Raw genomic sequence first — 26,810 nt, forward strand, 5'->3', positions numbered from 1 at the left:
GACCCCGGGCCCTCCCACAAGGTGGGGCCGGGGAGGTCAAGATGGGAGACCAGAAGGGAGAAGGGAAAGAGAGGGTGGAGCAGACTCATTCATTCATTCATTCATTCAGCCCTGGATTATGCAGCCACCACTGGGGCCTATGCAGAAGAACGACAGGCCTTGGTCCTGCCCTTGGAGTGGGACAGGGATGAGGCCTGGGGAAGGAAGGGGATGAGCATGGAGCAAAGTCCGAGCCTTCCTATCCTCAGGGTCTGTTTGGCTGAGAAATCCAAAAAGGATGGAAATTTTTCTGCAGCCAAAGCTCCAGCCTGGGGCCAAGGGAACCTAACTGGGAGTGGGTCGGGTGGGACGGCTGGTGCTCCAGCCTGGCCAGGCCTCTCCCACCTCCTCCCGGTGCTGCATCTAGGCCGGCCTCCTGCCCCCAGCCTCCACTCCTCAAGGGGCCCCCTTCATGGCTGGGGGTGAGGCCCCTGAAGAGGAAGATGGAGAGGGTAACCTGGAGGGGCAGGGGGCGGCTGTCAGGACAGTGGCCAGAAAACCAGGGAGGGCCTTGTGCCCAGTCGACAGAAAGGGAAACCGAGGCACCAGGCGTTAGGTTGGGCACGACACCCAATGAGCCACTTGCCCTGCCCGTGCACCCCAACTCTCACAGCCCCCCGGGAGCCGTACTTGTTTCCCCGTGAGAGTCCCCAGAGCCTTGGCCCCGGCTGCTGTCCAGCCCTCCTCCACCCGCTCTCCTCATAGCGAAGTTACTGCCACATTTCCCTGGGTATTTATAGCTTGGCAGGCGCTCAGCTCCCTGGTAAGTCAGTGTGCCACGTATTTGGGGGAAACAAGGAGTCAAGAGCTTTCAGGGCAAAGTTTATTCAGGCTCCGGTGCCAGCGGGGCCCTCGCCGATAGGGTTGGGACGGGCAGGGGGCCCCGCCCGAGCTGCAGGGTGGGCGAGGGGGCTCAGCCTGAGCTTCTGGGGGCGACCACCAGGGCCTCCCCCACCCTCGCAGGGGAGGGGAACCTCAACCCAGCAGCAGGCCCCCTGCATGGGGGAGAGGGGGGGTAGCGGCTCCAGCTCCCGGCTCTCTGTTCCCCTTGAACCCAACCCTACTGGGCCCCTGACCCCTCTCCTCAGCCCAGACCTGGCACTTTGGCCCACACTCGGAGGTTGGGACCAGCCCTCCAGGTGGGGTCTAAACAGAAACAGATGATAATGGCAAGGACTTGGCAGGAGCTTCAAACCCAGAGGGGGTTTAAGAGAGGCCTCTTGGATTCCGGCCCTGGAGCTAGGGTGCCTCAGGTGAGAACATGCTGTCTCAGAGCGCCACCTGCTGGGGAGAGGGGACCCAGGTGGAGTTGTGGGGCAGGGGTGAAGGGAATGGCCTAGGGTATTAGGACAGGCAGGGCATGCCATAATAATTGTATTAATAGTAATAACAGTCACCGTTCACAGAGAGCTGACTGTGCTTTGCACACAGCATCTCATCTAATGCTCACAGTAATACCACAAGGTAGGTACCATTACCCCATTTTATAGATGGAGAAACTGAGGCTTGGAGAGGATTTGTGCCATGTTCAGGGTCACACAAAAATGTAGAGTCATGTCTGTCTGACTCCCGATCCCTCGATCCAGGCTCTGCGACAGGCTCACCTTGCCATCCTCAGGCTCCGAGAAGGTGTCCGTTTCCTCCTCTGTGGGCATCTCCAGGTCAGACTCCTCGGAGGCGATGGGCACGTGGATGGTCAGGTACGGGTTGTTGATGAAGTTGAGGTGGTCCAGCTCAATGCTGGGGGGAGGGCCGTCAGCCAGGCCCATGTGGTTCAGGATATGATTGTCCTTCTTGAGGTCCTTGTTTTCATCCTCCTCGGACGGTAGCTCCTTCTTCTCATCTTCTGAGACACTTTCCCCAGCCTCGCCGGCCTCGCCAGCCTCCCCAGTCCCCCCGAGGCTGAGCATGACAACCTTGGGGCTCAGGATCTTGCCATGCAGCAGCCCCACGAGGAAGGCTTTGGCGAAGCCGACACCCCACTTGATGCGCGTGATGGCGATCTGCAGGTTGTTCATCTCGCCATCCTCGTCCGAGGCCGCCAGGCTGTCGGCGCTGAAGGAGCTGAGCAGCAGGGCCAAGAAGAGGTTCAGGACCTGGGAAGCAGGGGGTGGGGGGAGCCTGAGCTCAGCCTCTAGGCCCCTGAGGGTGCCACCTTCAGCCAGCACGAGGGGCCTCGGGTCTCCAGATCAGACCCACCTCATGGTGGGCTGTTAAGAGGACGTCACCTTACGGAACCCTCACAACTGCTTGTGAAGGTGAGAAGTGCTACTGTCACGCCCCCTTTACAGATAGGGAAACTGAGTCTTACGCACATGATAGGACTCTGCTGACCAAGGCAGAGGCAGGTTTCGGGGAGGCCCACTGAGTGACAGGGACTCTTTCTATGACTCTGTCCTCCACCTCCACTGCCAGGGGATGTGGAACAAAAAACAGGACTCATGTCTCCAAGCTTCCAGGACTTCTTGGTAGGCTGAATCTTTTGAGCCTTCTTCTCTTGTCTGATAAATGGGACTTTTTTTTTTTTTTTTGCGGTACGTGGGCCTCTCACTGTTGTGGCCTCTCCCGTTGCGGAGCACAGGCTCCGGACGCGCAGGCTCAGCGGCCGTGGCTCACGGGCCCAGCCGCTCCACGGCATGTGGGATCTTCCTGGACCAGGGCACGAACCTGTGTCCCCTGCATCGGCAGGCGGACTCTCAACCACTGCGCCACCAGGGAAGCCCTAATTGGGACTTTTAATAGACACTGTGCTCCCGATACCCAGATGCATGTCCCCTGTTGCTGTAGAAGGGGCATCTCACCTACCACTGCTCACTGCCTTTTCTTCCTTTGGGGTTCCCTGCTCCACCTGGTTCTCTTCTCTTAGCCCCACTGAAAGGGACTTCAGAGGCTACTGGTCCACCCCCGTCAACTTTATTTTCCAGTGGACAGACATTTACTGAGCCCCTCCCACTGTGTGTAGAAGCAAGAGGTCTCAGTTTGCCCTCCGCCTAGAGACAGACATTTGATCAGACAAATACAATGCAGTGGGTATGCACAAAGCAGAGACTGGGGTGCACGGGTTTTGAAACCACGCTGCTTGGCTTTGAACCCCAGTTTCCTAGCCGTGTGTCCTGAGGCAAGTCCTATCACTGCTCTGTACCTCAGTTTCCTCATCTGTACAATGGCGATGGCTCCAATACCTACCTCCTCCCATTGTTGCGAGGATTAAAAGGTCAATACAAGTAGAGCACACAGTAGGCACTCAAAACTTGTTGGCTGTTATGTGTGTGATAATAGAAGACTCTGCAAGGTACAGGGAGGAGTGTGATTAACTCTGAGGCCAGCTAAGCATTTTATGACTGAGGAAACTGAGTCCCAGAGAGGTGGAGTGACTTGCCTGAGGACAAACAGCACAGTCAGAACTAGAACCCCGGTTTCCAATCATTGTACAACTTCAGAGGACATCATTTATTTGGACTACAGTGTGAATGGATACCCCAGAGGCTACACAATGCAGTGGCCCTGACTTCCACCAGCTTACTCCCACCCCAGGGCAGTGAGGAGGAAGGTACAGCCTGGCTGGGGTGGGGGTCCTGTCTCCTGTCAGCCAGAGGCAGGTATTACTCTGGGGGTCTCAGGGTGGGGCTGTATGAGTGGACATGTGGAAGTAGGGCCAACTGTACTACACCATTTTCTACAGGACTTGAGTATCCTCAGATTTTGGAATCTGCAGGGTGTCCTAGAACCGATCCCCTGAGATACCAAGGGAGGACTGTAATGTGAATCTCCCACCCTTGGCCATCTTCTCCATGCATCTCACTGTCTGGCCTTCACCAGTGTCCTCCAAAGTCTTTTTGTCATTGTCTTAACTATCATGTTGACATAATATCTTTAAAATATAGGGGCTTCCCTGGTGGCGCAGTGGTTGGGAGTCCGCCTGCCGATACAGGGGCGCGGGTTCGTGCCCCGGTCCGGGAAGATCCCACGTGCCGTGGAGCAACTAAACCCGTGCGCCACAACTACCGAGCCTGTGCTCTAGAGCCCACGAGCCACAACTACCAAAGCCCACGTGCCTAGAGCCCGTGCTCCACGACAAGAGAAGTCACTGCAATGAGAAGCCCACGCACCGCAATGAAGAGTAGCTCCTGCTCGCCGCAACCTCTCTCTGGGAGAATGTGCTGGGGGTATTTGTCTCCACTGCCATGCCTTCTAGCTACTTTTCTGCCTTTGCCCCCCACCCAAATTTACTGGTTTTTCTTTCCCTCTTTGGCGGGAGGTGTCCAGTTGCCAGAAGCACATCTGAGATGGGAATTAGCTGCTCTCTGGGTCAGCAGGGTTTGCACACGGCTCCTGCCTGGGACAGAAATAGCTACCTCAGGCAAGGCATGGGGGGTGGGTTGGAGGGAAGGGGGACTGACAGCAAGTTCCCCTGGGGGGCTCTGAGGGGGGGTTCCCCATGCCCTGGTCATTTCCTCTTCTTCACAGTAGCCCCGAGGAAGTGCCTGAGTGCCATGGACGCAGGGGACCTGGGTCCCCACACACCCTGGTGGGGTGCTCCGGTGCCCTCTGGCAGACACTTGCTTCCATGAGGCCTGGGAGGGTGGTGGGCAGGGACAGTGCCCAAGGAGCTGGCAGTGCCGCCCCCCTTGGTCACTCCGCTTCCTCTGAGCAAAGTGGGAGAGCCACAGAGCTGGGCCGGAGAAGGGCATCAGGGTGGGTAGGTGTGTGTGTCTGTGTGTGTGTGCACGCGTGTGCATGTGTGTGTGATGGGAGGGTGCGTGTGGCACACACACAGAGGCAGTGCATTGCAGTGGTTCCAGACTCTGGGGCAAGACTGCTTGGGTTCCAATCCTGCACAGGTTACTAATCAACCTCCCTGAGACTTTGCTCGATAAAACAGCACGGCCCTCATAGGGGGTGGTGAGCATTAAGAGATCAATACCAGGAAAGTGCTCAGAATGCTGAAGAAATATGAGTAGCCGTCAAGCTGTCATTGCTGGTACTGCTGACGCTAACCTCATCATTGGTACCATTGCTGCTGGTATTGACGCTATTGCTATTGGAGTTACACAGACCCAGGTTCTAGTCCAGGCTCCGTTTCACACTAGCTGTGTGGTTCTGGGCTGTGCCTCCTGGATGCACAGAGCCAACATTACCTGCCGTGCAGGGTCGTCAAGAGCATTAGGGATAATACACGTAAAGCCCCTGGCACAGGAACCGGCACGTGGCAGAGCCCAACACCAGGAGTGTGATGCTGGTTGGTGATAGGTACTGTACCCGCCACTGCTCCCCCGACGCCTGTAACATTTGGACTCCCCTGGCCTCTTGGGCCAAGTGCTTTGCTAAGCACTTGACATGTGTCATGTAATCCTTACGACCACCCAGTGGAGTAGGTCACCACTCCCATCATCCCCATTTTCCAGTTGAGAAAAACTGAGCCCAGAGAGAAATAACTTGCTCAAGGTTTCCCAGTCATCAGGTGGCAAAGTAGGGGCCTGAAATGTTTTTGAGTTTACACACACACAGACAGAAACCCCCTGCAGACCCTTTTAGTCACCTGCAGGCCCTTAAACTCGCCCTCACAAACTTCTACTGAGAGCCTGCTCCCACGCACCCATCCCGAATCCGGCCCCAAAGTTCTGCTGGGACATCTGCCCTCACTCTCCCCACTCCCTAAGACCCCCCTCCCAGGAGCCACCAGCCTGGGTTCTGCTGTCTGGCTGTCCCTGGGGGCTTGGGACCCCCTCCCACGGTCCCCTCCTCAGTCAAGGTGACATCCCCCACCGCCAGTCCGTCCCTGCCCCCAGCCGGAGCTCAGCCGTATCTGAGAAGCGCTGACCCAGCAGCTCAAGGATTCCACAGGCCTTTGCGGAACATGGGGACGTGTGTCTTCCCACCCCCTGTTGCCCGGGGCAGAGTTGGCCACCACAGGGGGCAGCTGGGCACAGCTCTCCTCGCAGGAGTGACCCCACCCCAAGAAGGGGAGGAGCAGAGTCGGCAGGGTGAGAGGAGATGCCTCCCCCGGCCCCAGCCACAGAAATTCTGGTTAGCTGGGCCATGGCCTCACACCCCGTTTCTCATGGGCCCCTGCACCTCCTTCCCTGCACCAGCCCCGCATACAGAAAGTGGCAGGATGGATGCAGCCCATGCCATCTCCAGATCCTCCCAATGCCCATGGCCTAGTTCCTGGTAACAGAGGGTGAGAGGGTAGGAGGACAAAAGGGCCAGGAGTTCCTGGTACCAACCCCACACTGTGCCTTCTTCGGTCACAGTCAATCCTCCCGGCCACCCCCTGAGGGGCCTACCATTTTTCTTCCACGTGAAGTTAGAGAACTCAGCCAACCAGAGAGCAGTGATTCGTTCAAGGTCACATAGACAGCGGAGGAGCCGGGACTGCAACATGGGTCAGTCTGACTCCAGTTATCATGTTACTTTACCCAAAACACTAGGTCTCAACAGTACTACTCTCAGTGTGGTCCCTGTACCAGAGGCAGTGACATCACCCAGAGCTCATTAGAGATGCCGGTTCCTGGGCCACGGCTCAGAGCTGCTGCGTCTGACTCTGGGGCATGGGGCCAGGAATCTACGTTTTGAGAAACTCCCAGGTGATTCCTAAGCAGGTTAAAATTTGAGAGCCACTGAGTTAAACCATACAAAACTGCCATTTGGGGCTGGGGTTAGGTAGAAAACAAGCATCGGCGGTGTCACACAGTGTAACCTCATGGGAAGAGGGCCCTTCAGCAACAGCCTGATTTAAAGGAAATAAAGGCATGGACACATGTTGGACACTTGGATGTCCTGGGCGAGGGTGGGGGAGCCACCCAGCCGACCTCACTCACCACCAGGTTGCCGATGACCATGACCATGAGGAAGACGGTGAGGCACATGGCCTGGCCGGCCACCTCCATGCAGTCCCACATGGTCTCGATCCACTCCCCGCACAGGATGCGGAAGACGATGAGGAAGGAGTGGAAGAAGTCGTGCATGTGCCACCGGGGCAGGCTGCAGTCCGCGGCGATCTTGCACACGCACTCCTTGTAGCTCTTGCCGAACAGCTGCATGCCCACCACGGCGAAGATGAACACGATGATGGCCAGCACCAGCGTCAGGTTGCCCAGCGCCCCCACCGAGTTGCCGATGATCTTGATGAGCATGTTCAACGTTGGCCACGACTTGGCCAGCTTGAAGACCCGCAGCTGCCGGGCAGGGGGAGGGCAGGGGCCGGTGAGGCCCGGGGACCCCTGGCCCAGCCCCAAGAAAGCCCCATCCTTATAGGAGAAAGAGTAGTTCCCTGACCAGGGATTGAACCCAGGCCCTCCGCAGCGAGAGTGTAGAGTCCTAACCACTGGACCACCAGGGAATTCCCAGAAAGAACTCTTTTGAACAGCTCAACTCCCACCCACTGAGGGATGCAAGGCCTCAGTTTACCTCTCTGTGAAATGGGAATGCTCACATCCTACCACCTAATCCTCTTCGAGTGATCAAAAGAAAGAGTCCTTATCTCTTAAATATACAGGTTAAAGTATTTGCAAGTGAAATGAAATCTCGGGATTTGCTTTAAGATACTCCCCACAGAAAAATTGGGGGGACAGATAAAACAAGAACTATAGAATGTTGACAGCTGTTGGAGCTGGGTGAAAGGTACACAGAGGTGTAGCTCACCTTCTCTATACTTCTGTGGATGCATGAGAGGTCCCTATGGGGTAGTGGAAAGGATGCTAAGTCGGAGTCCCAATTCCACTACTGATGTACTTCCTGAGCCTCAGCTTCCAGCTCTGCAATATGGGTTGAAGTCCCCACCCCACTGCCACCCAAGGTCACTTAGGAGTCAAGCCCAAATGTCAGCTCCTGGGCTGTCATTTTGGTCCCCCAGCAGCTCTGTGTGATAAGGGGGAGGGCGCCTTTCTCCTTTTTTCCAGTAAGAAAGGTTCTAAGAGGCAGAGTGGTGACCAAAGGGCAGAGGGGGCCTTACTTCCAGCCCTCTGGCTTCTTGGCGGCTTCTCCTCCTTTCCCCCAGGCATCCTCACCACACCCTTCCCCCGCCCGGGTGCCAGGGCCTCACGCACCAGACGGAAGGAGCGGAGCACCGACAGCCCCTGCACGTTGGCCAGGCCCAGTTCCACCAGGCTGAGGGTGACGATGATACTGTCGAAGATGTTCCAGCCCTGCTGGAAGTACTCATAGGGGTCCATGGCGATGAGCTTCAGCACCATCTCTGCTGTGAAGATGCCCGTGAAGACCTGCAGGGTGGGGTGCAGCCCCCGTCACAGAGCCTCAGGGGCACAGAACCTCGGGAGTCTCCAACCCCACTCCCACCTCCAGGGCTCGAGGGGAGGGCGACAGAGCCCTGGGGGCGCAGGCAGTGGTACCCACGGCCCACAGGTGTGTGTACGTGAGTGAGTGAGGAGCGGAACGACCATGCCACAGGGCAGAGTGGGAACCACTCAGACACCGGGGCCCGTCCATTCCTGGCCTTGTGACGGTTGGCCTGTCACGTGACTTCCTGGGGCCTCAGCCCAATCATAATAATATTCGACACTCATACAGCACGCTGTCGTTCACATTATGACCTTATCGGTATCCCAACCTCTGTGAGGTTTTGAGGAATGATCGTGCTCATCCCAGAGATGAGAAATTGAGGCTCAGAGAGGTCAGCAGTAAGCGGTCGGTCACACTGCCCACATAGAAGCACGTCTCAAACCAGGTCTTGGGGTCCCTACGCCCCACAGCCTCTCTACCCTGGTTGGCTGGGGTCCCTACGCCCCACAGCCTCTCTACCCTGGTTGGCTGGGGTCCCTACGCCCCACAGCCTCTCTACCCCGGTTGGCTGGGGTTCCCTACGCCCTACAGCCTCTCTACCCTGGTTGGCTGGGGTCCCAGGACCCAGAAAATCTTGGTGGCTTTGGAAGTCTAAGGCAGGGCCCCAAAGAGGATGACGCAGAGGATCAGTGAGAAGCCAGAGCTGAGCCCCCAGAGCCCTGGACTTGTCTGAGAGCTGCAGAACCTCTAAAAGCTCCCTGGGCACGGTCCCCCTCCTGCCAGGCACCAGCTGCCCCGGGTCCATAGCCTGCCCGGGCACACGCTGAGCCCCGCCCAGGAGCTGTCCCTGCCCGTAGCAGGTGCCCAGACAGCAGCAGAGCGTGGGCAGGGGGTGGGCAGGCGGCGGGCCGGGCCCATCACACACACCCCAGCAGCTGCACCGCGGGTCCAGAGCACACCCTTGCTCCTCCAGTCCGGCCTGGCCATGGCCGCCTCGGGCATCTCCGTGGGGTGGACGTGCCTGCCTCGCGGGCTGGGGAGTCCAGGGTCTGATTCCTGTGCCGCCCACCCAGTCCTCGTCCTGCCCCAGGCCCCAAATCTGACTCTTCCTGGGCTCCCCACGCCTCAGGAGAGGGGGAGCATCTTGCCCATTCGCCATCCTGGAAATGTTGCAAAGGCAATTGGGAAGGGTGGGGCTGGACTGGAGAAGGAGGCAGCTTTTTCCCTTTGTCAGGCTCCACAGGGGCTGGCAACAAGGTGATAATGCTCCTAATGGGCAGGGATAAGCAGGCGGATCAGTGTGTGTCAACAATAGCAGAGCAGAAAGGGCTGGAGAGGGGAGCTGGCCTGGCCATGCCGGAGAAATGGCAGCGGGCAGGGGGGCTCAGGGCTGGGGGACTATGCCCTGGGGTCTCCAGAGTGAGCTGGGGCCTCTTGAGCCTGGGTGCCCATGGCTCTATACCCCCACTTCCAGGTCCCTTGGTCCCTCTTAGGCCCACAACAACCTCTGAAAGTGGAGAGACTTGCCATCCAGCCACCCCCATACCTCTGTGCTCTCACTCCCCCATCTCTGCCTCCAGGGCATGGCCTGGACCCCAAAGCCCCCAAAATCCTGATCATAAGAAGTCAAGCACCTCATCCCCGGTCTATCTGCCCCCAAGTACCCTAAAACCCAAATTCCACGTTCCATGGATCACCCCATGTACATCCCTGGTACATCAACTCATGCCCCCATATACCCATATGCTGGGAAAATAACCCCAGCCTGTCCCCTTATGCCCCCTAGTCGTGCTCCATATTTCCACACAGCCCGTCGGGCCCTGTGGCCCCTCTCCTGTCCTGCACAGGAAGGACAGCCTCTCCCTCGTCCGCTCCCTACCAGGTTGCCCACGTTGAGCACTCTGTCAAATTGCTCCGTCATGGGGTAATGCTCCATGGCCATGAAGAGGGTGTTGAGCACAATGCAGATGGTGATGCCCAGGTCCACGAAGGGGTCCATGACAATCAAGTGGACGATGTTCTTGAACTTCATCCACGGGGTGCAGCAGTTCCATATGAGCACTTTCTGGGAACACTTGTACCACCATGGTGGGCACTTCTGGTGGGCCTCTTCCAGCTCTGGGAGTAGGGTGGAAACAGATACCTGATGAGGATCCCCCCTCACGTGCTCCTTCCTCCACCTAGGTCTTTGGTCCCACCTTCCAAGCCCCACCCCCTGGAGCATCACACCTCAAGCCCCGCCCCCTCAGGGAGGCCTACTCCAAGCCCCGCCTCTCAGTGGGTCACCCTCAAGATCCATCCCTCTAGACGCCGCCCACATGGCCCCACCCCTCAGTGCCCCGCCCCCCAACACGCTGTCCCTTAGCTGACCCTCAAAAAGCCACACCCTCAGCAGCCTTACCCCAAGCTCCTCTCTCCCAGTGTTCTACTTCAGCTCCGCCTTCCTGGAGCTCCCCACCCCCCAACGCGATGGGGTGACTCCCATCCTCTGCCTATGGCCCAGGGCTGCGATCTCGGCTGGGGAGGGGCCCGAGGGCCCCCAGGGAGAGGCGGGAGGCCACTGCAGGGGGTTGGGTCCCAGTTCCACCTGCTGCTGGCCAGCACCACTCAGGAGCAAACCATGGTTCCCCCCAAGGGCTCACCCTCTCACTGCCAGTATGCCGGCCCCTCCAGACTGTCCCCAGCCAGTCCTTCCTTTCCCACCAGGGTAGCTTTCTGGAAACATCCCCTGTTCTTGCCACTCCAGCTCTAAACCCCTGGGGCTCCATAAGGCCCATGGGTGACGCTGCTTCTCCTCCTGGTCTTCCAGGCCTCTGCTGCCCATGGGGCTTCTCAGCCTGGGCGTGCTCTCATTTAATTACCACCGGAAATAGATGAGGTAAGTATATTAGTGCCCCCACGTCATAGATGAGGAAAGAGGACTCCCAGGGCAGCCCCATAGACACCTGGGTTTGAGTGCGTGATTGGGACACCCCAGAGTTTGGGGGCGGCTGAGCCGCACCCCCACCCAAGAATTAGTAAACCAGGCTGCAGATTCTGCTCTGGCAGCAACACCCTTACCCCCAACCCGGGTGCTACTGAAGGCGCCCCAAACTGTGTCTGAGGCCCCAAACTTCCCACCACAGTCCCAGCAAGGACGGCGTTGAGTGACCTCCTCGGCCAGCCCTGCCCAGCGTTCCCTGGGGCATTCTCTGGCAGGGCACACAGACACCTGGATGCCCGTCACACAAGGTCAGCTGGGATGGGGCCCTCTAGAGGTTTGCAAAGTCCTCCAAGTCCTTCCTGGCACAAGGCGAGACACCTGGGGAGGGGCCCGATCCCTTCTATGTCAGATTTCCTTGCATCTCCCTCCCTTGCTTCCCCCTTTCCTCCTCCTCCCTCCCTCCCTCTCATCCATCCACACACCCATGCCTCTTCCCATTCATTAATCTTTCAGCCCACCCACCCAACCATCCATCCGTCTGTATGTCTATCCACCCTCTCCTCGTTACCTAATCCTAGTGTCCCACTGAGGCCTGGGGGGCAGCACAGGGATTTGGGGGAGTCTGTGACTCTATCTGGGCAGAGGGACCTTTGATGTTTAACTTTTACCCAGAAGATATTTGAGGAACAGGATCTCCAGTTTCCGGAACATTGGGCCTTCCTGGTTCGTATTATTATCCTGTCCTTCCCCATTGCCTTGGCAGCCCCCAAGGCCTCCCGGAAGCCCCCAGTTCCCGCCACAGCCTGGCCTTGCAGCCAGAATTGGGCCAGGGTAAGCCAGGACTATATTTATCACAGCCATTTCTTCGATGCCAATATTAAGTTACTGTCCTGAAGCTGGGCCCAGCCAGGCCCTCCCGGCCCCCACCCCGGGAGCGCAAGTGGCCTGATGGGCAGGACAGGTAGAGTAGGATGGGTATGGGGATGCCAGGCACTCACCTTCCATAGCATCTGAGATGCCGCTGTCTGCGCTGCAGCTGGGTCTTGGGGGCCCCTTCTCCCCCGCCGATGTGTCCAGGCTGCCGTTGCAGTCTTTGCCGTGGGCTGGGTCCTCGTCTGCCTCCCTACCTTCCATCGCCTGAGCGGCCTTGGCCTGTGGACCAGAAAGGGTGATGGACATAAAGTCCATTGCTGAGCCATGGGGATGGACTAATGGACGCTCAGAGCTTCTTCCTGAGTCTTTCAGGCTGGGGGCCCCTCTTTTTGGCCTGCACCCAGCTTACTGTGGGCAGGGGCGGCAACCTCGGTGGTGGTGGGGTGACAGGGTAGGGACCAAAGTGACTGAGGACACACATCCTGAAGACCCTTCACTCTCTGAAGCCTTGACTGACCCTGCACTTCATGAGATGATGGGTAAATGTACAGCTGCTCCCTGGGGCCTCATCAGGACCCACCTCTCCCTCAGCCTGGACCCGTACGCTGCCCATAAAGAATCATAAAACCGTAGGAATTTGAGCTGGAAGCCTACGTCAGGTTTAACTACTCCAGATTCCTTGTTATATACGGGGAAACTGAGGCACTGAACTGAGAAATACTCTTTCTACTGCTTGCATGCCTCCCACCCCACCAAAGCTCTAGCCTGAGCCTTCTGTTCCCCATCCTCTGCCTCGCAGGCCCTACCCCATGCCTCCCCCGACCCCCCTCAGCCTGCCCAGGAGCACCCAGGCTGAGGGGCAGGGAGATCCCTGGGTCCTCGGCCTCCTCTCCCTGAGTCCAGACCTTCCCCAGCTCTTCCTGCTGCTTTTTGAATTTCTCCAGCATCTGCTGAAACTCTTCTTCTTTCTCCTGATTCTCGGCCAAGGTGGCCTCGTTCTGCTCAGCGTATGCCATGGCCACCACCGCCAGGATCAGGTTGATGAGGTAGAAGGAGCCCAGGAAAATGATGACCACGAAGAAGATCATGTAGGTCTTGCCGGCTGCTCGAAGGGTCTGGGAGTGGGGGAGGGAGAGAAAGCGTCACATGGCACCCCCCTGCTTTCACCCACACCCATCTCCATACATCCATCACCCAGATAGGTAAACAGAGAGGGTCCTTCACAGAGCCAGGCAGTTTGAGGGCTTTTGAGGCAAGGTATAGCCACCCTTGGCAGGCTAAGCCACATTCTGGGGTGCTTCAAAATACATACTCAGGACCCAGACCTTCCTGGTCTCCTGGCTCAGAAAGCCCAGAGGACCTCAGCCAGACATCTTGAGATCAGAGAACCAGGATAAAAATTGGTGAACATGGGCTTTGGGATCAGCTTGAGTCCTAGCTTTCCCATAGCGCTTGGCATCTAGTAAGAGCTCAGCAAATAGTAGCTATTATTATTATTATTATTACTAAATATTATTATTAACATCATCATGTTAGAAACATCACCAGGAACCAGCAGGCACTGTTGCTCCAGACCCAACCTGCCCACCTGCAAACAGTGGAAGGTAAATAATTGTGTATGGGCAGAGTTGGAGTCTAAGCTGCCCTACCAGTTACTGTGAGGCCTGGGAGTCTGTGCCCAGCTCAGATCTCAGCTCTTAAGGCAAATGAGGAAAAGGAAGAAGGGGCTGAGGCTCCGATCTGGGCACGTACCTAGCGTCAGAGGGCTCTGAGAACCCGTATGTAGGGGCATTTAGGGGGTACCACAGAGGGGACAGCCTTGTTAGGGGCCCCACCAAGCCCAGAGGAGGCCGTGGAGATGGAGGGAGGTAGCCATGGGGCTGAGGGGCAGGGCGGGGGGCCGCTGTACCAGCTGGAAGAGGTTCTCCCAATAGTCCTGTGTCATGAGGCGGAACAGAGCCAGGAAGGCCCAGCTGAAGGTGTCATAGCTGGTGTAGCCATAGTTGGGGTTCCGCCCGGCCTTGATGCACTCGTAACCTTCAGGGCAGCGCCTGGGGATAGGATGGGGGCTGGCTTTAGGGAGAAAGGAGAGCTCCAGCCGGGAGATAGATGGGAGGATCCCAAGAGAAAACTATCCTTCCGTCTTGTCTGCATCCCCCAAAATGGAAAGTGTTCCCCCCATGCCCATGAATTTTCTTTAGGTTTCCATCCACCCCAGGTTCTCATCCCTAATCATCCCCCATCTTCTGACAACCCTGGGACATCTGCCCTCCACCACCCCCCACCACCCCCGCCAGTGTCACTCACCCAGCGTCGCTGCTGTTCCCACAGAGCAGGGCGTCATTGGAGCCTTCCAGGAAATAGAAGTTCCCTTTGGGAGTCAGAGGCCACAAAGGAAACATGTCACCACATGGACACTGTGGGCACAGTACCCACTGTGCACCTGTGGACACATCTGTGTGGACCACACGCTCTCTGGGTGCCCCTTCCCTCTCCTTTAAGGGCAGCTCCAAGTTCCAAGGTCTCTGGGTAGATACATTTTGCTGTCAGCTCAGTGCCTAGTGTGGGGTGCCGCAGGGGCACAGAAGGATACGGGGTGGGGGACATGCATGTGTGTGGATGGGGCTACCATGTGCCTGTGCAGGACCCTCAACTGAAGGGGGGGATGCGGCTAGAATCCAGGATGCCAGGTTGAAGAAGGGGTACCATTTTCTCAGCTGCCAGGAGGCACAGTGTGAAGTAATAGTGGCTTTGTGAGAATGTTGCCTCGTGCGTGTGAGGCTATGAAGTCTGGGTATGTGAATAGGATGCGGGGGCCTGGTGGTGGCCCAGCCAGGGTGCGAGCATGTGGTGTGATGGAGAACAAGGAGTACGTAGGTTAGGGACTATGCACTGCTGCTTTTTATAGCCAAAGTTTTAGGATTTTCAAAGCAATTTGGCATTTGTTGTCGCACAAACCCTTTGAGAAAGGTATTGTTGTCTCCATCTTATAGGTAAAGATTCTGAGGGAGGGGGAGATGAAGTGACTTGTCAGAGGTTACCCCAGCTGGTAAGTGATGGATTCACACTCAGGTCTTCTCCATGCTCTTTGTCTCACAAGGGGCTGCGACCGGGGCTGGGAAAGACCCCACTGGCCCCCCGACCCTCCGTTCTTACCTTCGTCATTGATGTAGGCATCCCAGTCAAAGGTAGAGTTGCTGGCCCAGCTCTCCTGGCCGTCCCAGGAGTCATTGCCGTACCACGTGGTGTCGGTGTCATTGAAGGGCGGGGGCCAGCGCACACACTTCTGCCGCAGGTTTCCCATGAAGAGCTGCAGCCCCACCAGGGCAAAGACACTCAGGCAGAAGACGGTGAGTATCATCACATCTGACAGCTTTTTCACCGACTGGATCAGGGCTCCCACGATGGTCTTCAGCCCTGATCACAGGGAGGGTGAGAGTTGGGGCTGGGCAGGGCAGGGGGTAACTCACCCACTCAGCCCCTCCGAGCCTCTGCCTACTCCACCTCCTTCAAGCCCTGATTTACTTGGGGCACTGCTTGCCCGAAGCCTTCCCAAATTAGCCCCATCCTTCTCTGGTTACAACCCCCATCTGGAGCCTTGAATGGCCACCGAATCTCAGCCACTAGACAAGGGACTACGAAGACTTCACAGTGTGTTGCCCTAACTCGGAGAGCAACACCCAGTCACACAGTGGAGCTTAATACATGTCGCTAAGTCAGCACTCCTGAGGTGTGTTCCTTAGAACGCTCATCTCGCAAGCTGTGCCCTTAACAAAAGGGGTTCAATCACGTTTGGGGAAGGCTGAGCTCTGGAGCGCCCTCTTGGAGGGTCCTTGTGTAGATTAGCCTATCAAAGGCTCGGAAAAGTCCTACAGAAACAAAAACTTTAATGCCAGGTTTCACATTATTTGACACAGAACCCTTTCTCTCTCTCTTTTTTTTTCTTTAATAAATTTATTTATTTTTGGCTCCATTGGGTCTTCGTTGCTACGCGCGGGCTTGCGGCCTTCTCACGGCGGCAGCTTCTCTTGTTGCGGAGCACAGGCTCTAGGCGCACTGGCTTCAGTAGTTGTGGCTCGCAGACTGTAGAGCGCAGGCTCAGTAGTTGTGGCGCACGGGCTTAGTTGCTCCGCGGCATGTGGGATCTTCCCGGACCAGGGCTCAAATCCATGTCCCCTGCATTGGCAGGTGGATTCTCAACCACTGCGCCACCAGGGAAGCCCCCTTTCTCTTTTAGTGACTGTTAACACCCAAGGAACAGCAGGGTTCACTCTGAGAAGCTCTAGGCTGACTTTGCAATATCGCATTCCACTCCTCTGGACTGTCAAAGGCATAGCCAAATCGTATGGAATTCCACGCTCAGATTCCATCGTTTATAGGAGAACCATAACTTCTTCCTTGGGCCTAATCAGTGTGTCTCTTGCTTCAGTATGAGTTTATTTCTTTTTCTTATCCTGGTATGAAAACAGATGCTCAGCAGCCTCCTTATAAAAGCCCTCTGAGCTCTGAGGATGCTGGAAGCATGGCACCGAGGGAAGGTATTGTGGCCTTGACTCAGGGGCCAATGTGCCGTGTGGCCTTCAGTAAGCTCTTCCCTCCCGGGGTCCTCCTTCCTCAACTGCAATTCACGAGGGCTTTGGACTAGAGGAGAACTAACGTATTTTCTAGCACTATGACTTCACAATTTCCCCTCCTCCCAGAGTCTGTTCTCCATGCCTTTTCAGATCATCTTTCTCTCCTTTAATGAACCTTCTCCAGTTTCTCCACATGCTTTTTTGAGGGTCCGGATGATCCAGATTCTAGTTATTTCATGCTTCTTGATGCATTACTTTGGAATTGCCCTGGCCTGATTGCTCAGTGGGTATGTGGCGTGTTCATTATTGAGCCCACAGGGCTGGGACTTTCTATCACTGATTCTCTGTGTCTCTCTCAGGTGGAGGTCTCTGCTCTGCCCAGTCTGTTTATTTTATTGAATACACATACCCTTTGTTAGGCATTGTTCTAAGCACCTTATTGCTATCAAGGCTTTGAATTCTCATAACAACCAGATGAGTGGTACTGTTATTATCCACATTTCACAGATACGGAAATTGAGGCAGACAGGGAAGGCACTTACCCAAGGTCAAAATTAGGAAGTGGTGGAGGTGGGAATTGAACCCAGGCTCCAGAATCTGTGCTCTAACCACCTTGCTATGCTGCCTCTTAAAACTCATCCTCCCACCTGGGGCCCCTTCTCCTCTCTGGCCACAGGGGCCCCTCTGTGTCCAGGCTTTGGTGTAGGTCCTACACCACCTGGGAGGGCTGTGACCCTGAGTCACAGAACTTGAGTGCCTGGTTCCAGGCCTGGGGGAGGGGGGAGGCCTGATGGCCTGGGCAGAGGGTCCCTGCTCCTCCCCAGTACCTGGGATGACTGTGATGGTTTTCAGGGCCCGCAGCACCCGGAAGGTTCTCAGGGCTGAGATGTTGCCCAAGTCCACAAACTCCGTCAGGTACCTGGGTGGGGAGGTTGGGGCGAGGGCTGTGTCAGAGCCGAGGGTGGGCGGTAGGGCAGAAGTCACAGGTTCTCCAGGCCCAGAAGGAGGATTCCCAAGGAATCCTTGTAGTTGGGGTTACCGTGGAGTTGCGGGGGGACAGGTCAGGCACAGCAAGTTTCCTGTCGGGGCCTGAGAGGTGGGGAAGACAGCGCAGCAGCTTTGCTGAGGAGTGGGGTTAGCAAGGGTAGCCCAGCTCTCCCGGGTGGGGACCCGTGGGACTAGGGCTCAGGGCTGCTGTGTGTGGTCATATGTGCTATGTGTAGGGGCACCAGGACAGACTCCCAGCCAGACCCCGGGAATGGCAGCTCCTAGAACTGTGCAGCCCGCTATCTGCAAGCTGGACCCACAGCCCTGCGGTCCACCCTCTGAGGCCTGGCCCCCTCCCCTCCCCCTCATCAGCCTCAGGACGCCCTCGGGGCCCTGCTCACGCCATCATGATGACGCTGAAGTCCAGCCAGTTCCAGGGGTCCCGGAGGAATGTGAAGTCTTCGATGCAAAAGCCTCGGGCCAGGATCTTGATGAGGGACTCAAAGGTGTAGATCCCTGTGAAGGTGTACCTGGCAGGGAGAGGGCCGGCCAGGGCCAGCCATGTCACGCCGGGGCCGGGGTGTGGGTGGCAGTGATGGGCCTCCTGGGAAGGAGGGCACAGAAGTGACATATGCCACCCAGGGGCTGAGGACATTGGTGAGAGTGACAGTGTGTGCCATTCCGGGGACTTAAGGTGTTTGTTGATGGGGGTGGAAGTGACAGTGTTTGTCTCCCTGGAAGACAAGAGCAGTTTCACTCTGGGCATCCTCGGAGTGCACACCTGGGACCGGCAGACACCTGGGACCGGGGGACCGGGGGAGGGGGAGACTTACTCCACATGCTTAGACCAGGAAGGCGGGTCGCTCATGGTCATGAACACGCAGTTGGTCAAGATGGTGATCATGATGAACATACTGAACAGCGTTGGGGGGAGAGTCAAGGAAAGTGAGGGAGCAGGTGGGAGGGGAGGTGGAAAGAGGGCCTCCTGCCCACCCCCGAGCCCTCCCTGCCTTTCCCCGCCCCTGCGCTCGCCCCACTCGGGCAGGATATGAGTGGATGAGCACCTTGATGGCGCAGCGTCTGAGGGTGCTAAAGGGGCTCAGCACGTAGAGAGCAGGTGTGGCAGAGAAGCGGAAGATGGCCTTGCCCTTGTTGAGCACGATGAAGGTCTGCGGCGGGGAGAGAGCTGTGAGGCCTGGGACAGGCAGACAGCTTGACAATGGACAGACGGGTGGAGGGAAGCCTCCCAGGCCCGGACCTTCTTGTCACTGTAGTAGGGATCCAGTTCCTCCAGGGGGATGCCAATGACCTCCGGTGGGGGGTCCCCATAGATAAGGGGCAGGCTCTTGCCAGCCTCCAGGTCACTGCACGGCTTCTGTTCGGGCTCCTCAATCCCCGTCTGCTTGTTCCGCTGCTGCCGGGCCTCCTCCTCCATCACCCGCTGTTCTATGGCTGCCTGGGACTCCCGGGTGAAGGGGCGCAGGCTCTCAGGGCCCAGAGGCACCACCGTGGGCAGAGATGAGGTGGCCATCCTCGCATCCTGGGCTCAGGGGCCAGCAGGGCGGCAGGCAGCTGGGACGGCTGCAGCGTGCAGCCCCCGGGGTGCTGGGCGGCCACCCCGCCCTGGGCCTGCTGTCCGCTACTCACCTCCTGCCTGACCAGGGGCCAGGGCGGGGAGGTCGGCGTACAGGCCCTTTTGGGGCTGGGAGGTGTGCCTGCCGGGCCCAGGTCCTGCTGCACAGGTGCTGGACACAAGAGCATCCCCCCCAAGCCCCGCACCACACTCTCCCCAGCAAGGGCTTGGCTGCACTCTGGACTGACAGCAAACCAACCAGATCCTCTTCCGCCTTCGAGACTTGGGGCCAATGCCCCAGTGCCTTCAACCGCCTCCTGGTCCCAAGTTCTGGGGACTGTGTGGCTTCAGCCTATGGGGACAGAGAAAACCACAGCTGGCTATGCCCATGTGACCTCTATCCAGCAGTGAGGCAGAAAGGAATCAGATGTGAAATGTGAGGGTGGGTTGAGGATGGGCCGAGGTGAGAGGCCTGATGGGGTCAGCCTAAAGCAGGAATGGCAAATGGATTACATCCTGAGGGCTGACTTGGATCAGCTGCTATTGGCTGCATTGGAGATGTGGGCAGACTATCAAGATTGCAGCCTGAAAAAAAAAAAAAAAAGATTGCAGCCAGACTCAGTGCAAAAAGACTGCTGTGATTGATTAGTGATGTCTGCCAGGGGCATGAGAAAGGAGAATGTGGTACACCTGCCTGTACTCACCGTATCTGGCCTGGAGGGAAGAGAAAAGGAAGATGTGGGAATGTGGAGTGCCCTGTCCTGAGCTTTGGGGAGGTGTGATGTTGGTCGGGGAGAGGGAAGAAGGAAGGTTCCCGGGCACTGCCAAGGATCCCACCAGCTCCCTCCCCCAGGACCCATGGGACCTAACCCATGGGCAGGCAGGGGGAGCTGGAGTGGGAAAATGCAGGGTGTGTGTGTCGGGGGGGTCATGTCAGGAGAGCCTGAGGATGCTAACGTGGAAGAGAAGGACACACAGGAAAGGTCCTGGAGACAAGGAGACGGAGAGTTTCAATGGTGGGGGCAGGGCTAGAGCTCCCAGGGACTGCTTTTGGCTGGTGGTCCCTGTATGAACTGGGCTGATAGAGGGGTCCCCACCAGGAGCTGCAGAGGCCTGTGAGAGCTGCGCAGCCCTCCTGAGCCTGTTCCCTGTGGAAGCAAGGTGGTAGGTCACTTATGGCAAAGGCCCTGGGGAATGACCCGCAGCAGCAGGTGGGCACAGGGACACCACAGCAGCCTGGTCACACACACAGCCATCACTAGGCCCGCACGGACAGATGCCCCGGAGCCACCCCTCCACCAAAGGGCCTCAGACAGAGCCCCCAGAGACATCCAGGGCTACACCGGAGGGTAGCCCTGTCACAGCGGGCCCAGAAGCCTGAGCAGTGCCCCTGCCCTGGCCAGTGCAGGCACTTGCTCAGACTTGGTCAACAGGTGGGGAGGGCGGCCCAGGGAGTGGCCGGAGCCATTGGGCAGAGCTGGCCACGCCCCCTGCCTGGCTGCCCAGCTGCTCCCTCCCTGGGAGTCGTGTTTCCACGGGGATGACTCTGCTCATTCCTGCTGACCCCGTCCCTCAGCTGCTCATTGGCCCCATCGTGTGCGTGGGAGTGTGTGTGCACGAACACACACGTGTACACACGAGCGCAGACACACGAGAGCGCACGCCCAGCCTGAAACCACCCCTCACGCTGACCTCACAGTTGCACCTACCACTTGCCACATATCTTTGCTCCTTCTTCCCCATCACTGGCCTCACGTACATGCCCAAACAGAAGACACTGACGTGCCAGGAGGCCCTGGCGGGACCACGGCCACTCGGCGGCCTCCCAGTTCACTTGCCCCGCTTGGCAACAATCCTCTGGCCTGATGCTGCCCCCTCTCTCCCTTGCAGGCGCCCAAGTGGAACCACAGATAACCAGGGATGAACAGTCTGGCTCGGGCCCCAGCACCCATGGAAACTGCGCTCACCAGAGGCACCAGAGGCCCCGATCAGTCAGACCCAGTGGTTTCTGTGCAGCCGACCCTCCCTCGCACATCTCACGGCCACGGCCTCTCTTCTCAGGAGGAAAGCGTGGCCTCCCCGTCCGGCCACTCTCTCTACATCTGCTCTGTGAGCCCCTCCTTCCTGCCCCTGGAAGACGCTGCTTCTCCAGGGCCTGGTCTGCAGCCCTGTTTGCCTTTCACAGCAGGCACCTCTCCCGTGCCCTTCTCTGCCACGGGAATAACCACCATCCACCTCCTTTCCGTGGTTTCTGTTCCCACTTCCCTGACGGCCCCAGACCCGTCAAGTCACGGGTCCCCTTCATGTGCAGCCACAACATTGGCAGCTCTCAGGTCAATGGTGATTCACGCCCTCCTTGTGCGATTATCTGTGGTCTGTCTCCCCCCACCAGACTCCTCACAGGCCTGGGCTTGGGGTCACCCCTGAACCAGTGCCTGGCACATTGGCATGGGAGCACCAGATGGCACAGCCAGCCTGGCACCTCCTCCTGCTGGCCCCCAGCGGGCCTCCAATGGAGTCCTCATCTCTCCCTTTGAAATCTGCACTTCACTGTAAATTCCTCTCCTCCTACCCTCTTCACCAGCCCTGAAGCCACTTCACATCTGGATGTCTTGTTATGTGAGTGGGTAAATGCCCTCCTTGGCTAGGCCAGTTGAGGCAATGGTTTTGGTTGCTGGTGGCTGAAAGCACCCTGGTGGCACATCTGGTCAGTTCCCAAGCCATGCTGAGGCTCCTTCCCAGCACCCACATGTCTCTCCATCCTCCAGGCTACTGCTGCTTCGTCACCCCTCACCTGCTCTATTCAAATAGCCTCCCACCTGCATCCCTACCTCCTGCCTGGCTCCCCTCCAAGCCACCATCCCCATTTCTAAAATCACAAATCTGATCATGTCACCTTCTGCTTAATCCTTCGGTGGCTTCCCACTGCTTAATAATGTGTCCACACTCCTCCACGTGGGTCCCAAGGCCCTGCACGATCCGATCCCTGCCTCATGGCCCATCACTTCACCACACACACCCATCCTCTGGCCATGCTACCTCCATTTTCACAAAAGGGCCAAACTGTTTTCCACCGAAGCCCGTGCCTTTGCTTATGGTCTGCTTGCCTCCTGGAGCACTCCTTCTTTTTGGCATCCCGGAGAGCTTTAATTCGTCCTTCCAGACTCAACCTACACAAGAACCACCACCTCCAGGAAGCCCTCCCTGGGCACCCTGGCTGAGCGGATTGCTCCTTTGTACCACCAGTGTGCCTAACAGTGGATAAAAGGTTATCAAATGAATGAATGGATGAGAGGACCCTTCCACCTTAGCCCATTTCTCCTTTGAGCCCACCCTGAACTTAAATCATAACCAGAAACTGGATCTCTGATATCGCCACTCACACATTCCCCTCCCCCACCTCCTACTGCTTAGCTCAAGGGCCCTGTTGTGTAATCCTTGGGCTTCTTCTTACACTCAGTCCTTGACCCTGAGATTTCTCCCTCTCCGTCAGCCCCTCAGACTTCACCTCCCTCCTCTTCCAGCCTCCGTTACAAGATCCATCATCGTAATCCCTCCCTCGAAAATACGCTTAACTGCAGCCTTCTCTCTCCTTCCACCCGCCTCACCTGGGGAAACCTCAGCCTGCCTGGCCTGGCTGTGCTCTTCCTGAGGCAGCCCTGAGGTGCTGGATGCTGTTGCAGCCAAGGCAGGACTTCGCTGGGTTCACGCTGTCTCTGTGGTTATAAACTCCGGGTTTGCCCTCAGTGTCGCCCTCTAAGTGTAGGTTTCTCTGTGAGTCTCGCTTTTCCACTTTTTGAGATCAACTACTTCGTGCCTTCTCTTCTTTCCTCAACACCCCCATAGTCTTCCCCATGATGCTCCCAGCTGGTGACTCTGTCTCAGTCTTCACTGAGAAAACAGGATCCGTCACACACAAACCAACAGAACTATTCTCATTGCCCGCCCCTTCCTCCTCTGTCCTGATAACAAAAGAAGACTCAAGACCAGGACTTCCACTTGGTCTCAAGCCCCTGACCCCGCCTGCCTTCCTGAGGGCCTCCTTCTCTACTTACCTTCTCCCTCTCCCACCACCAGCCCCGCCCCTTCTATGACCAGGTGCTGCCATCTTCAGAATTATGGCAGTGGTGACAAAAACCACCCTCCCGGCCCCATGCCTCCCTTCACGCTTACTCTAATTTTCTGTTCCTCTTCATGGACACACTTCTTGGAAAGTGTCTACACCAGCTGTTTTTCCTTACCTTTGCTCCCTCTCCAACCCATTCCAACCTGGCGTACATTCCCCCCACTCCACGGAAGTGGCTTTTGTCAAGTCACTAGCACCCTCCCTGCTGCCAAGTCTGCTGAACACGTTTCTGTCTTCACTTCCCTCAACCTCATAGAAACATTCAATCCAGTTGGCTGCAGTCCCCTTCTGGACAGGATCTCTCCTCTCAGCCTCCACGACAGCTCACCCATAGTTTACCTCCTGCCTCTCCGGCTGTTCCTTCTCAATCTCAGGGCTCTGTCTGGGTCTGGGTGGCATCATTCCTATGACTGTAAGTAGTGTTATAGGAGTATGTTAAACCCCTCCTCTGAACTCCAGACCGATATATTTAACTGGCTATTGGACCCCACCATGTGGATAGCTAACAGGCATCCAGTCGACAGCATCTGGAATGAAACATTTGTCAAGGACCTATCATATAGCACAGGAAACTGTGCTCAATATTATGTAACAACCTAAATAGGAAAAGAATTTGAAAAAGAATAGATGCATGTATATGTATAACTGAATCACTTTGCTGTACACCTGAAATTAACACAACATTGTTAATCAACTATACTCCAATATAAAATAAAAAGTAAAAAAAAAAGAAATATATTCTCAAAAAGCAAACAACCCAATCAAAAAATGGGCAGAAGATCTAAACAGACATTTCTCCAAAGAAGACACACAGATGGCCAACAGGTACATGAAAAAGTGCGCCACATCGCTAATTATTAGAGAAATGCAAATCAAAATGACAAAGAAGTCTCACCTTACTCTGGTCAGAATGGCCATCATCAAAAAGTCTACAGATAATAAATGCTGGAGAGAGTGTGAAGAAAAAGGAACCCTCCTACACTGTTGGTGGGAATGTAAATTGGTACAACTATTATGGAGAACAGGCTGTGCTCCCATAAAGGGTTACAGCCAACTATGAAGCTTGAGGACACAGTCCACCCAAGACCGGTCTCATTTCTGATATCAGTTGCAAGGTCAGGGGTCCTCAATACCACTGTTTAACCAACGTCTTCCTCAATCCAGGAAATGGTACCACCATCCAGCCAAGTCCAAATTTGCTCAAGTCAAAAACGGAGGTGTCGGGCTTCCCTGGTGGCCCAGTGGTTAAGAATCCGCCTGCCCGTGCAGGGGACACGGGTTCGAGCCCTGATCCAGGAAGATCCCACAGGCCACGGAGCAACTACGCCAGTGCGCCACAACTACTGAGTCTGCGCTCTAGAGGCCGCGAGCCACAACTACTGAGCCCACGTGCCACAACTACTGAAGCCCTCGTGCCTAGAGCCTGTGCTCTGCAACAAGAGAAGCCATCATAATGAGAAGCCTGCGCACCGCAACGAAGAGTAGTCCCTGCTCGCCACAACTAGAGAAAGCCCGCTCGCAGCAACGAAGACCCAACGCAGCGAAAAATAAAATAAATAAAATAAATTTATTTTTAAAAAGGAGGTGTCTTTGTGAATTCTCCTTTTCCCTCACCTCTACATTCAGCCTGTCCAAAGTTCTGTTAATACCATCTCCAAAACATACCTAACCTCTCCTTTTTCCCCTGGTCCATTTCACAACAATTTCTTACAATAGCTACCTGCTTTTGCCCCTGGCCTCTCCAAACCAGTCCGAGGAAGCAGCAGGTGCTGTTTTAAAAACAAGAAACTAGGGGCTTCCCTGGTGGCACACTGGTTAAGAATCCACCTGCCAATGCAGGAGACACGGGTTCCAGCCCTGATCAGGGAAGATCCCACATGCCGTGGAGCAACTAAGCCCGTGTGCCACAACTACTGAAGCCTGTGCGCTTAGAGCCCGTGCTCCGCAGCAAGAAAAGCCCCCGTTTGACATAACTAGAGAAAACCCACGCACGGCAATGAAGACCCAATGCAGCCATAAATAAATAAATAAATAAATAAAATAAAAATAAAAACAAGAAACTAATCATGTTGTTTCTCCTGCTTAAATTTCTCTAGTCACATCCTGTTGCGCTTAGAATAAAACCTAAGGCCCTGGTGATCCAGTCCCGATCTACCTCTTCGCCTCTGTCTGCTGATCTGGCCTCCTGGCCTCCTTCCAGCTCCTTGACCACCAGACTCATGCCTGCCTTTGGGCCTTTGCTCTCCCTGGAGCTCTTGTCTCCCCGCTCTTCACATGGTCTAGGCTCTAATGTCCTAGACATTACTCCCCGGTCTAGGCTCTAATGTCCCTTCTCCAAGAGGATTTCTCCTCCTCAACTCTCTATTACAGTCCCTTGTATTTTCCTTGACATCATTTATCATAGTTTGTAATCGCTTGTCTATTGGCCTAATTCATTCTTCTGTCTCCTCCACCAGACGTTAAATGCCAAGAGAGCAGGAACCATGTCTTGTCTAGGTCACCATGGCCAATCCCAGTGCTGAGCACACAGCAGACACTCAGTGAGTGGATGAGGCCTTGGATACAGATCTTTCTGGGAATAGAATGGATTCTGATACATTTCACCCATTCATTCATTCATTCATTCATCCATCCATCCACCCATCCATTCATTCTGTTCATAAGTCAGAACCTGAGCTAGCCCTGAGTAGGTAACAAAGATGCATCTGCTGGGCATCCTGCCTTCCAACAGCTGATAGCTGGGGAGAGGGTGGACATGGGCACACGAAGCTATGGTACAAGGAAAAAGAATTGCCCTCCCTAAAGAAGGGAGTTGATTGTGCTGTGGGAGTTCAGGTGGATGAGTGGTGACTTCCAGGCTGGGGGCAGGAAAGATGTGTCTTTTCAGTTGGGTCTCAAAGGATGAGTAAGTTGTGAGCACAGGGAAATGGAGAGGAAGGACACTCCAGGGAAAGGGAACAGCCCGAGCAAAGGCAGATTCAGGACACAGGGAACTACACTGTGTCAGTCTTTGGGGGGCATGGAATCTGTTTAGGGTTTTGGGGGAGGTGGGTTGGGCAGCTAGGCCAGAGCCTTGAAGACCATGTCTGGGGGGTCTGGATTTCATCCTGCAGCTTTGGAGAGCCCCTCCCAGGGGTGGTGGGCCTGGGTGGGGCCACACTGGCCAGCATGTATATGCTTCCTGCTCACCCTTACGATGTGTCTAGGATAGAGGGACAAGCTGTGTTGTTTGCAGTGGTGCCAGTGGAAAATGAAAGGACATCTGGGGTGTACGCATGGTGACTTTCTGGCAGAGACAAGCGCTGATAATGCCCCATGTAACTGGCTGGGTGACTTGCTGGCAGATCTCCACGTGGCCCCTCAAGTTACAACCCAGAGTAAAGAGAGCCACATGACAGCTTGACCCCTCCTTCCACCAGCCACAGATCAGTCTCTGGCCTCCACCCCAGCCTGTTCCTGAGATGTGGTGGCTGA

General features: G+C 56.2%; 1 protein-coding gene across 1 annotated transcript in view; it reads right to left on the minus strand.

The window, feature by feature from the left end:
- SCN4A (sodium voltage-gated channel alpha subunit 4) overlaps positions 1-19,718 on the minus strand; it is a 29,550-nt gene extending 9,832 nt beyond the window's left edge. The window contains exons 1-14 of the mRNA XM_022589149.2: positions 18,896-19,718; positions 18,688-18,806; positions 18,471-18,560; positions 18,039-18,167; positions 17,478-17,569; positions 15,233-15,493; positions 14,384-14,447; positions 13,986-14,127; positions 12,982-13,191; positions 12,202-12,355; positions 10,160-10,398; positions 8,088-8,261; positions 6,861-7,217; positions 1,644-2,135 (exon numbers count right to left, since the gene is read on the minus strand). Coding sequence (XP_022444857.2) covers positions 1,644-2,135; positions 6,861-7,217; positions 8,088-8,261; positions 10,160-10,398; positions 12,202-12,355; positions 12,982-13,191; positions 13,986-14,127; positions 14,384-14,447; positions 15,233-15,493; positions 17,478-17,569; positions 18,039-18,167; positions 18,471-18,560; positions 18,688-18,806; positions 18,896-19,168 — 2,796 coding nt within the window. The 5' untranslated portion in view covers positions 19,169-19,718. The remainder of the gene's footprint in view (positions 1-1,643; positions 2,136-6,860; positions 7,218-8,087; positions 8,262-10,159; positions 10,399-12,201; positions 12,356-12,981; positions 13,192-13,985; positions 14,128-14,383; positions 14,448-15,232; positions 15,494-17,477; positions 17,570-18,038; positions 18,168-18,470; positions 18,561-18,687; positions 18,807-18,895) is intronic.
- Between the last annotated feature and the right edge of the window lie 7,092 nt (positions 19,719-26,810).

Source organism: Delphinapterus leucas, chromosome 19, assembly GCF_059928025.1.
Source record: "Delphinapterus leucas isolate spDelLeu-1000000601 "Yukka" chromosome 19, BTC_Dleu_Yukka2, whole genome shotgun sequence".
NCBI lineage: Eukaryota > Metazoa > Chordata > Mammalia > Artiodactyla > Monodontidae > Delphinapterus > Delphinapterus leucas.